Raw genomic sequence first — 11,892 nt, forward strand, 5'->3', positions numbered from 1 at the left:
CATCTGAAGTCAAACACAGATCTCTTAGCCACTATACTACATGGTTTCAAATGACACCATTTTTAAAGACATACAAAGCAAGACGGCCCCACAACAAGAAAGACATCAAACCAGACAGGCAGCTGGGTCTTAGCTGAGTACATGCATTCAGACCCCAAGGATAGTGCTGTCTCCATCTTGGTATAGACCTCTGCACGGATAAGATTGCCAGGTTTTCTTATTTTTATGAAATAAACCCATGCTGTTGTACATGAAGAAGAACAAATTTTAATTTTTTTAAAGTAACATAAGTGGCAAAAATCATCTCGCATTCCCTCTGCTGACCCCAGTGTCCATCTGCCAGCCTGACTTCAAGGACAAGCACAATGGTGGACATGGATGGGTTCTGCTTGCTTTTCAAGCTTAGCTTCCCCTAGAGGCAACAAGCACTCTCCAACTGGGAAGAGAGCACAGATTCAAGCATGTTCACCAGTCAGCTCCCTATGGCCTCCCACCCCAGAAGCCCCAGGGATACTTGCACTTCTGGGGGCTGCCAGCCTAACACTGCAGGGAGCAAGCTCTTGCCTGGGAGCCAAGGCCAGGCCTCCATGAGCCTAAGATACAGGGACCTTGTCTCTGGGTCTCTCAAAGCAGCCCTTCACCAGAATGAAGGGGCGTGAAGACAGTAGAGCAGCCCCTCGGCAGCCACATCTCCAGAGACCCTGCTGGCTTAGTGACCTGCTTCCTGGCTGTAGAGCCTTGGATGGAAGGTCTCTTCCTCCCTATGCCTATTTCTGTACTGGCCAATGAACAATTTAAGAGTACCAGTTTGAAGGAAAGCTGTCCCACTCAAAGTGAAACACAAAATATGTTCCTAACAATGTCCTAAAGTAACAGTGCCTGAGCACATTCTGCTAACTGCTTGGTGTGATCTTATGTACTTCTCACGGGTGTCTTTGATGGGCACTATGACAACCTACAGTTTTACAGATAGAAAATAAAAAGACTTTTAATGTAAAGTCACATGCTAATGAACAGTGGGGCGGGGTAGAATTTCATCCACCATCTACTGCAATGTACACGAGGTGGGATAGCCTTCATCCAGTTACCATGGTCATAGCTGCCTACTGGGCTCCACCTGGCTTTGGAGATACTTATAATGTATGTGATGAGTACCCCGGGTTTTCCACAGCCCCTGGGCAGCCACACATGGACACCAAGCCATAGACCCCTTGTAGGAGTGTGTAGTCCCCTCCCTTCTTCACCCCCACTGCCGCACCCAGTGACCCAATGATCAAAAGCTTATACAACCTGTGACAAGCCCCTAACTACACCTGGCCTTGAGCTGCTGGCCCAGCAGAGACCCACACCCCAGGCCAGGCCTGCTGGCACTCTCCCTTGGCACCTGTTGGAAGACTCTAGGCTCTTAGCCAGACCTGGGACTCTCGGTGGCTTGGGACAGTAAACCTGTGTGGCCTGAGAAGTATCCACAGGAAACAGAAAACCAGCACCCTTCCGCAAGCTGCGCACCCGCCTGGCCTCTCCAAGACAGGGCAGTGGCACCGATGTCTGGGTGTGCAAGTGCGTGAAGGCGAGCGAGAGGGTAGCGGATGTGAGTGTGTGCGTGTGCGCGGGTGGCTCCGAGTGTGTGCGGCTGTGATCGCGATGGGTCTGGAGCGGGCGGCAGGGCGGGCTGGGAGATCTCCTCCCCCCACCACATTGAGAAATCTCAGTGAGTCACCGAGTGGTTCTGCATATTAATGAGCTCGCTCTCGGAGAGGGCAGGAGCGAATTTAAAAGAGGCCAGGGTGGGCGGAGGGAGGTTGTGGGGAGATCGCAGCACCCAGCGCCAAGCGCAGCGCGCAGCACCAGACAGACGGCAGGAGCTCCCACCGACGGGCGCAGCTGGAGTGAGCCGAGCAGGGAGGCGTGCTCTAAGCAGAGAACCGAACCGCGCGGCATCCCCCGGCCGCCGCACGCACAGGCCGGCTCCCTTCTCGCGTCCCTGCTCCCCCACCGCGCCCCTCCGGCCAGCATGAGGCTCCTGGCGGCCGCGCTGCTCCTGCTGCTCCTGGCGCTGTGCGCCTCGCGCGTGGACGGTGAGTGTCGCGAGGGCCCTCTGTCGCCGACCTGTCCCCTCCTAGGGAGCCCGAGCACCACCTAAGTATCCTGGAACCCCGGGGATCCCGGGCGGGCACCTTGGGCGGTCACTGAGCCGGAGACCCCTCTAGCGACTCAGCAGCCTGGCCGTACTCTCCCGCAGGGTCCAAGTGTAAGTGTTCCCGGAAGGGGCCCAAGATCCGCTACAGCGACGTGAAGAAGCTGGAAATGAAGCCAAAGTACCCGCACTGCGAGGAGAAGATGGTTATGTGAGTTCTGAGGGGGCATGTCCCGTGGCCGGGCACAACCTGGGGCTGGATCCGGCTGATACGCCTTTCCGCTTTTGCCAAGGTCCTGGGGAGCAGTTTATAATCGTCTGGCAAGTCCTCGGGACATTGCCTGACAGTCTGGAAAGGGGGTCTCTGGCCGGTCCCTCTGAGCCTGTCCTTGTTAGGATTCCAACCGGCAGGCTGGGGTGTTACTGTGGGCTAGTGGTTCTGGGTCGCCCACTTAGAACATCTACACCAGATCCATTCGGGACACACACCCAGCGCTGCCTTCCTCTTCCTGAAGAGAGAAGTAACAGACCCTTCTTTCCTTTCAGAGCTGCTTTTCAGTCGGGGTTTTGGCCACAGGGGTGGACAGTTTGGGGCTCCCGGGGCTTTCATTGTGAGAATGCCCCTGTCTCTTCCTTCTCCGGCAGCCGGGCTCCTTGTGGGTCCGTGAGTGTGAACAGTGTTGGAGAAAGTGCTCTCCTGGGGTTAATGTGCCATGCCACCACCGCAGCTGCTTGGTGGGGATGTCGGCAAAGTCTTTAAAACTGGGGCAGAGAGAGAACACTGAGTTTCCTTGCGCCTCAGCCTTCCCAATTAACCACTTGAAGCCAGCGCAGACGTTTCCCCTCAATGCACTCTTGGCCAGGAAGGCAGCCCTTGGCAAAACAGCTCCCAAATATTTGCCATGGACCATTGGCCCCTCTTCCCCTCCCCCAGAAACAGGACACACTTCATTCTCAGTCTGGGCAAGTGCCTTCCACCGGCTGCCCTTGCCGGCCCAGAGGCCTTCAGGCAGTGTCTGTGAAGGAAGGGCACACCCCCACCGGGCACCTCAAACCTCCACCCGGGCAAGTTCGGGAATTCAGAAAGCCACGGGGCCTGAGCTGACCCGAGTCATGAGCTTCCAAATTAACCTCCTTACACCGCCCCTTGTCTTGCAGGTCAGATAAAGGAAAACTACCCTTTTAGGTGTGGGCTGGCTAAGGGTTCGAAGAGCTGTGGCAGATGACACAGCACCTCAGAATTTCTAGTTTGGGGGTCAAAAATGTTAGAGAAGATTTCAAGTTGTCTCTCAAACCTCCAGGAATAAAATAGTGCAGGGTGCAACAGCAACTCAAAGGGACGTTCTCTGCCCTAGACAGGCTTCTTCTCTCCTTGACTAAACTCTGGGTAAAGAGAGAAACTGCAGCCAAGCCAGTCCACGGGAAGGTGTCATGCAGCCTTGGGAAAACTTGCAGGGGCCTCGTGAGACCAGCACCTCTCCAAGGCCTCCCTCTCCACCCCATCCTTGACAGCCCCAAGACTCCTGTCCCTTTCATCAGACAGGGGACCGCACTTTTTGCCAAAAACGGGTTTTCAGCCTCAAAAGCTGAAGGAGAGTTCTCTAGCTCACCCTGAGTCACCCAGAGACCACTGCTGGGGGTTTGGGTCGGTGGAGTCAGGATATGGAAAAGCCTGGATTCCTTTTTTAAAAAATATGTATTTGTTACTGGGGAGGGAGTTGGGGCCATGGCACATTGTGGGGATCAGAGGGTGACATGCAGGGGGTTCACCCCTTCCATCAGGTGTGTTCCGGGAACCAAACTCAGCTCCAGGCTTGGCGGCAAGGGCACTTACCTACTGAGCCATCTTGCCAGCTCAAGTCCATGTTCTTGAAGAGCAATTTGTGTCATATGTCCACGGAGTTCTCATCCAAACCATTGGCACCCCCAGAGCTGCTGTGACCCAGAATTTCTGATAGTTATTAGGCCTTGAATCCCAGACTCTGTATGCTGCTGCTGCTGATTTGCATGACCCCAAGATTCTGAGCAGCTCTGGTAGAGGGGTGGGGGAGCAGGATGCCCTCCCTGACTTTCAGAAGTGGGATGCTCAGTATGCACTCTAGCCTATGGAGAAAGGGGTTTTTACTGGAGTTGGCCACTGGGGCAACAGCAGCATTGTGGGTGTGGAGGAAATACAGGAGGTAATTCTGCAGGATGGCAGAGGGGTAGAGGGAGGGCCCCACGCTTGGAGCCTGCAAGGATCCACCTGTCTCCAGCGAAGTGCGATCCAATTACCTGGCATTATCAAATGTCCATCCCTGGTCTTGGATGAGCGAGAACAGGCTCCTGAAGCAGTATCCTGTCCCCATTCTGCGGGCAAGAGTCTGTTTTCTGTCCTTAGATTGGGAGATTGCATTCACAGCAACCCTGCCCCCTTCTAGAATTTGACCTATAAGCCCTGACTCTTCACCTTGGAGACCAGGTAGGGAACAAGCTGACCTCCCTACCCATCTGTGACCCCTTAGGAAGTCAGGTCTCCACTTTACATGTTCCAAGTGGACCCTCATTCTTGACCATAGTACATCTCCCCCTCCCAGAAGTTTCCTGTAACTCCCACCATCCCCCTGATCATCCTGGCTGAGAAAGGTACCTCAGGCCATCCAGGACTGAGCTCACACATGAAGTGTGACTTCCCCCTGGCTGCCTCGTCTTTCCTGACTAATTAGTAGTAACAGTGGTCACTGGATGCCTACCAGGGGCTGAGCACTGTGCAAGGGTAATACCTTTAGCTCCTTCTATAACTCTGTGAGGTAGGTCCTTATACTGTATCTATCTGCTAAGCAGTCAGCAGCTTACAGGGATTCAGACTCAGCTGACTGTCTCAGTACCCAGCCCTACTTCTCCTCTGCACAGCTAGGCCTCCGTGGAGTTGGAGTTTTGGCTAAGAGAGGCCCAGAGAAGGAAGGCCTTATTTTTCTGCCCCCAAATGAGATAACTGCAACCTCACACTCAAGCATAAAACTGGGCTAACAGGGCAACAAGGCCCTTGCTCCAGGATCAGCAAATGCCCAGCCCAGGGACAACTGTGGAGGGTTCAGGTGCTGGGCTTAAGGGCCAGAGACTATGGTATGCGCAGGGTATGACTCGGCCCCTTGATAGAGTTCCTCAAATCCAAGGATGGTACTTGGCATGCTCACCTTCTAGCAGTGGTTCTGTCTACCTCTGCACCTCTGGAAGCACCCCCTGGTCATTGCTCCCCAAGGGAGCCTATGCTGGGGATCACAGATCACTGGGTGCTGACGGGGGTAGGAATTCCCAAGGGAAAAGTGAAACTCACTCCATATAGGCTAACCCCATCATGGAGGCTGAGACACAAAACATGAAAAGGCTGACCTGGGGTTGAGCACTTGAGACTTGAGGGAGGGACCGAGCCTCCCAGTCCTGCAGACTGTTATTCAGACATTGAAACCTGTACCCATTCTGCTCTGTTTCAGCATCACCACCAAGAGTATGTCCCGGTACCGGGGCCAGGAGCACTGTCTGCACCCTAAGCTGCAGAGCACCAAACGCTTCATCAAATGGTACAATGCCTGGAATGAGAAGCGCAGGTACAACATCTCTTCTCACCTCCCCCCCCCTCCCGCCCACACCCCCCCTCTGCCCACCCCACCCATTCCCCCACCCCACCCACCCAGAAGGGCTTGGCTATTGGCTGTGGCTTTCAGGGCAGGAAGGGACCCACACACCATATCATCTACTAGCCTCATCTCATGTGAGACACCCACAAAAGTAGACACTCTGACACTGTTTCCACCTACCGCTGATGAGGAACCCACCACCTAACCAAGGAGGCTACTGCTCTCTGGTCAGCTGTGAGCACTGCAGCTGTATCCTTTTGTGAACTAAAATCTGCCTCATTCGAGTTTTCCTATTCTAGTCCTTTGTGAACATTTTTATAAAGACTTGTTTTTAATCTTGTGTGTACCGGTACTAAGCCTGCATGTATGTTTATGTGCCCCCTACGTGATTGATGCCCAAGGACTCCAAAACAGACTCATCAGATCCCCTGACGCTGCAGTTACAAATGGCTGTGGGCCTCCATGTGGATGTCAGGTCCTCTGCAAGGACCAATGCTTTTAACTGTTGAGCCATCCCTCCGGCCCTAACTTACACACTACGGTCTTTATTGCTCTTTTTATGGAAGTCACATAAGCTGAAAATGGCTGGGTGAGCACCAAGGTGCCCAGTGCCCTATTTTTCCCCGACACCTTCTCAGGCAGGTTCTGGAAGCTGCTTGAGTTCAGCCCCTTCCAATCAGAGCCACTTTGCCCAAAGGAGCAGCAGTTAAAATGATCAGCGCCTTGGGTCAAACACCTCTGCTAGCTGGGCAGTCTCCATCAGAGGGGGGCTTCCTAGTTCTAATCTTGGGGTCTCCAGGTCTGGCCATGGAAGGACAGGCTACTTCCCAGCTCCTTCGTACCATGTGACAATGAGCCTGTCCTGGGGCAGGCCACTGCTCAAACACCCAAGGCTTGTTCTCTTATACCTTTACCTGCAAAGCAAAGCTGGGAAGGACACACACTTGGGTGACTTCTGAGGACCCCAGCCCCTTGCCCTAAGACAGGGGAACCGGATGGGGACAGGGTGTGACTTCCACAGCACCTGGAAAAGTCAGGGCAAGAAGCCAGGGCCCTGTGGGGTGTTTGGGTCCCTGGTGCTGCCTTTCCTAGCATGTGCCCCCCCAACCCCAGCCTTGTGACCAGCTCTCTCCGAGCTGGCACCCTGTTCAGCTTCTGCACCTGAATCCTTTCTTGCTCCCTCCAAAACTGCCTCATCTGCAGTTGCCTGAAATAGAAAGTGGCGAGGTGAGCGACTGTTCCCTACGTATCTGATGGGAGTGAAGCCCTCTTTCTGGCCAGAGCATGCGGTTCACATGGCGAAAGCAGAGCCTGCCCCACCCCCACCCCCACCCCCACCCCCACCCCCCACCCCCACCCCCACCCCCGCCACCTCCCAGGCCTGTGTCATCAAAAGCGAAATGGCTGCAGGCTTAGCTTCTGGAGGGTTGAAAAGTCTTGCCCAGACAACTGGAGACATCAGACCTTCCCCCCACCGCGTTTCTTCCTCCACCTGGGCCATGTCTTTGAAGAGGTGGCACCTGTGGGGATCCTGCACCCCCCCCCTCGCTGTTTCACTTTTGTAGATTGCTCTCATGAGGGCTACAGAGCTCTCTGCTAGTCCTCTGACAATTTACCACATCAAGAGTCCGGCCCTTTTGGGGGGTGGGGGAGGTGCAGGCGCCATTTGCTTGTGTGTATATCTGTTAAGACAAGGTCTCACATAGCCCAGGTTAGTATCGACTCAAACTCAAAGCAAAGGATGACTCTGAACCATGAATCCTAATCCCACCACCTCCCAAGTGTCGGGATTACGTGATTACAGGCCTGAGTTCTGGATTCATCCATTTCTTGGGACACTGAGGCATCCCAGAATAGGAAACTGCCATGCCTGCCCTTTCCCTTTCTACCCTTCCTGGTAAAGGATTAAAAGTGACTTAGTGAATATAGATGGAGATAAAAGAACTGCTCAAAGTCAGAGGAGAGCGAACATACATGCTCAATAGCTCAGGGTGGAGGACAGGGAAGGATGTGTGGCCGGGCCCCTGGTCCATGGCACCAGTAAGTGAGCCCAGAGCCCCTTAGAGACCAGAATCTCTGACTGTCATGAGGCAGCTCTATTGGGCATTTCATTGTATTTCTGTATTATTTATATGTATGTGTCTGTCTACCTGGCTGCCTGGATGCCTTGTGAGTGCAGTTCCTGAGATGGCCAGAAGAGGGCCCTGGATCCCCTGGAGCTGGAGTTACAGGTTTTTGCAAACTGTCTGATAGGGTGCAGGAAACTGAACTTGGGTCCTCTGAGCAGTGACAGGTCTTGGATGCCATCTCTCCAGTCCCCAGGCAGTTTATTTCAATGCATAATTAGGGGATCTTACTTGGAAATCAGGATCAAGGAAAAAGGAGCAGTGAGCTGAGTGGGCAGTACAGCCCAGAGCTAGGATTTCAGGTGTGAAGGAGCACACCCATCCTTGTGTGAACTTTTGCGTTGGTTCAATCCCATCCTCAGAGCCACCTCCCCTCTCCGGGCCCCAGGCCTGGGAGGGGGTCCACAGATGAAGCCACGAAGCAGCAGCTGTAAGTGGCCTGCACGGCGTCCTGAGCCACTGACAACTGTGTCCTTTCTTCCCAGAGTCTACGAAGAATAGGAGGACTGATCTCAGGAAGAAAAACTCCAGGCCAGTTGAGAGACTTCAGCAGAGGACTTCGCAGATTAAAATAAAAGCCCTTTCTTTCTCACAAGCATACGACAAATTATATATTGCTATGAAGCTCTTCTTACCAGGGTCAGTTTTTACATTTTATAGCTGTGTGTGAAAGGCTTCCAGATGTGAGACCCAGCTCTCCTGCACTCCAGACTTCATTTCCAGTGGCTTTTTGCCGAAAGGGGGATGGGGGTGGGACAACTCAAGCCTTTCCTTTTTAAAATAAGGGGTTTTGTATTTGTCCATATGTCACTACACATCTGAGCTTTATAAGCGTCTGGAAGGAACAATGAGCTTGGTTGAGGCATTTCATTGCACCATTGCTCTGGTCCAGGCTTGCGAAGCTTCCGCTCAGAGGTCCTGGCGCCTCGGCACAGCTGCCATGGGCTCTCCTGGACTTGTGACTGGTCAGGGTTTCAGTGGGACTCCACAGTGGCCCCTGTTGCAGGGCAATTGGGAGCAGGTCCTTCAACATCTGTACCTCGAGAAACTCAGTCTAGTTACCAGGATAAGCTTCTTCCCCGCCCCCAGCCCAGTTCACAGCCAGGCAAGCGATTGATCCTTAGAGGAGCTGGGTCTTCCTTCCAACCTGAGGGTTTCTGAAAAGTCTGCTGCTTTGGTAGATGATGCTTCCAAAGCCTGAGAAGTTCCAAGCACTGTGGAAAATAACCTAAGGAGGGAAGATTCAGGAATAAATGCACAACACACAGCGGGAGCGACACATCCTATAGGCAAGGGGAAACTTTCAAAGCTTTGTTTCTTTCCCTCACCCCAACAGAAAGCACACTCCCCCTCTAGGCAGATGCAAACAGCACAGTCCTCTTTGGGGGTTCGGATGATCCTGAACCCACTCCTGTGTACATACCACCCTCGGGGTGCCCTACCGCATCCTACGGCTGTTTCTCTGCTCTGTACATGCTGAGAGCCGCGAGCTGCATGCAGGTTTCATGTTCTTTCTAAGATGAAAAAGAAAGTAATAAAATATATTTGAAGTTACCAAAATTCTAGACTCCTGGGCTCTTTTCTTTCTAGTTAAGCCAGAGAACAATAAAATGTTTGCCTCACCCTAAATAAATGGGCACTAATGTGTGGGAGAGAAAATGGGTGTCTCACAAATACCTGTCAACAGTCTCTGTGGAAGGCGTGGGGCTGTTGCTGTTTCTAGAAGCCAGGCGGCCAGGCCTGGAGGCTAATGCCCGCCACATCCCACTGCAGCAGCTTGGTGGGAGCAGGCAGGTGGAGGTTGGCAGGACTTTGGGGTCCCAAAGAAGAAGCTGTTCAAGATGCCTTGGGGCCCTCAGCTCTGAGAGCCCCTGCAGAGGGGCTGGGTGGGTCTGCTTCTGCTTCTGCTTCTGGAAGATACCTGTAACTGCAGAGCACACCTGATGGTGTCTCTGGGAAGTGGGTGATGGAGGCGAAGCGCCGGAAGGGAGGGCCCTGGGGCTGGTGACCTGCGTCTTACTGAGTGTAGCTAAGTCAGTCAGCTGCATCTGTCCTCCAGTCTTGCTCCCCAAGGCAAGAAGTCCCTAGACTAGGAACCTGGAGCCACACCCCTTCACTTCCATAGACCGTTTCCTGACATTGGCTCTGCTCACATTTGCAAGGACACACAGCAAGTCTCTTCTGCTGGTGTGAACCACAGGATGACGCTGTGGCCCTCTCTGTCACAGCCAGGCTTCCTCTCGGTAGCTCCAAGCTGCCTCTCATGAGCTACTGAGCCCACCGAGGACTGCATCCCAGGGTGCCCAGGGCCCCTACTGTCACACTCACAGTGGCTGGATGGCCACTTTCTGCTGGGGACTGGAACCATGAATCCGCCACGCCACCTTTTCCTTCCCCTCATTAGAGAGGAAAATGGCGTAGTAACCCTAACCCAAAGCCTGAGACCAATAGATGTTACAGGGTAGGGGAGCCCCCATCGACAGTCACATGCCAGAGCAGGGACAGCAGAAGACAGGCTCCACCTCCCAGGGGCCCCAAAGTCTGCTTGGTCCTGGTTTGGTACCAACAGGGCCTCCCAGGCGAGGACCCCGTGTAAAGCAATCTAGAGAAGGAGCTCTGCTTCATTCCAGTGGACCTTCCTCACTGTAGCTGACAGCATGGGGTGCTGGACACTCATGTTCCAAGTTCTAGACTCACTTGGCCCTTCCACACACTCTGCACACCACACACTTTCTCACACTTGACTCACCGAAGGGCCTGTCCTGTTCACCTAGACTCCCGTTAGAACAGGCTACAGGGTTTACTCCCTGTTCAAATGAACCTTTATGTAAGAATAATTAACTTGCTGCGTGTTTTAAATAGGGTGTTTTGAATGTTTTCATCATGAGGAAATAGTTAATGTTTGGGGTAATGGATATGATAATTAGCCCGTCTGATTAGTATGCATGGTACCCATGTATGGAAATATCGCACTGTACCACATGAATATGTACAACTCACTTCTGTCAATTGAAAAAGCGTTTGAGTGACAAAAAGAAAAAGGGCAAGTTTCAAGCTGGTAACAGCTGAACATCAACCCAGCACGGTCCTTCCTAGACAGGCCCAGGGCAACTCACGTGCTGCAAACCCAAGAGGCAGCCTGTCTCCAGTGTCAACTTCAGTACCTAGCTGGATGGTTCACTGGCCTCGAATTACTACAGGATTTGCTCTGTGATGTGGCCATTTTGAATGTCCAGTGAGATGTGTTCTCAGAGGTCATCTTTGTTTAAAACCTCCCCAGATCTGTGAAGGTACAAGGCACGATGTTTGCTCCTCACCCATGAGCACTCTCTGCCACCATGAAGGCCTGAGGCTGAGGACAATCCTGAGCCTGTATGAACCATGTCGTTCCTCTGCAGACAAGTTAAGTTTAACTTATAAACCGGGTACAATAAAAGACCCAACACACCCCACTGTACATTACCAACTTCGACATGGCATCATTCCTTTACTGTGGTGTCTAACCTGGGGGTGGAACTCAGTAGGAGAGCTCCTGTTGGCACATGTGAGGCCCTGGGTTTGATTTCAACAACACCAGTCAACCTAAAACTCGCCTGTCATAGTTAGCTTCAGCTGTTAACTCAAGCCTGGCGCCTCCTGGAACCACACAGTAGAGTTGCCTTCATCAGAATGTCCTGTGGCCATGTCAAAGAGGCATTTTCTTAATTGCTGGTCAATGCAGGGAGTCCAGCCCCTGTCAGAGGTGCCATCCCTAGGCAGTAGGCCTGGGTTGTATAAGGAAAGCAATCAATCGAGCAAGCTATGGGCGTGAGTACCTCCACGGCTTTTGCTTCACCTTCCTGCCTCCAGGTGTCGGCCTTGGCTTCCCTCGATGGTGACCTGTAACCTGTGAGGTAAAATCATTGCTTCACTCCCTGAGTTACTTTGGGGCATGGTATTTACCATAGCATTAGAGACTCAAACCAGGACATCTCCTCTTTCACTTAACCGAAGAAGCACTTTCAGCTTCTCC

General features: G+C 53.0%; 1 protein-coding gene across 1 annotated transcript; it reads left to right on the forward strand.

The window, feature by feature from the left end:
• Positions 1 to 1,786: 1,786 nt before the first annotated feature.
• Cxcl14 (C-X-C motif chemokine ligand 14) lies at positions 1,787 to 9,377 on the forward strand. Its single transcript, XM_059262250.1, has 4 exons — positions 1,787 to 2,078; positions 2,243 to 2,348; positions 5,611 to 5,724; positions 8,366 to 9,377. The coding sequence occupies exons 1-4, from the start codon at positions 2,015 to 2,017 to the stop codon at positions 8,379 to 8,381; spliced, it is 300 nt and encodes a 99-aa protein (XP_059118233.1). The 5' UTR covers positions 1,787 to 2,014; the 3' UTR covers positions 8,382 to 9,377.
• The last annotated feature ends 2,515 nt before the right edge of the window (positions 9,378 to 11,892 follow it).

Source organism: Peromyscus eremicus, chromosome 5 (genome assembly GCF_949786415.1).
Source record: "Peromyscus eremicus chromosome 5, PerEre_H2_v1, whole genome shotgun sequence".
In the NCBI taxonomy this organism is placed as follows: Eukaryota; Metazoa; Chordata; class Mammalia; order Rodentia; family Cricetidae; genus Peromyscus; species Peromyscus eremicus.

Bases quoted from the DNA above. Each gene is read 5' to 3' on its own strand.
- Cxcl14 (XM_059262250.1), top strand. From the start codon at position 2,015: ATGAGGCTCCTGGCGGCCGCGCTGCTCCTGCTGCTCCTGGCGCTGTGC. The intron at 2,079-2,242 runs GTGAGTGTCGCG...ACTCTCCCGCAG, and splicing joins GTGCGCCTCGCGCGTGGACG to GGTCCAAGTGTAAGTGTTCC. The intron at 2,349-5,610 runs GTGAGTTCTGAG...GCTCTGTTTCAG, and splicing joins TGCGAGGAGAAGATGGTTAT to CATCACCACCAAGAGTATGT.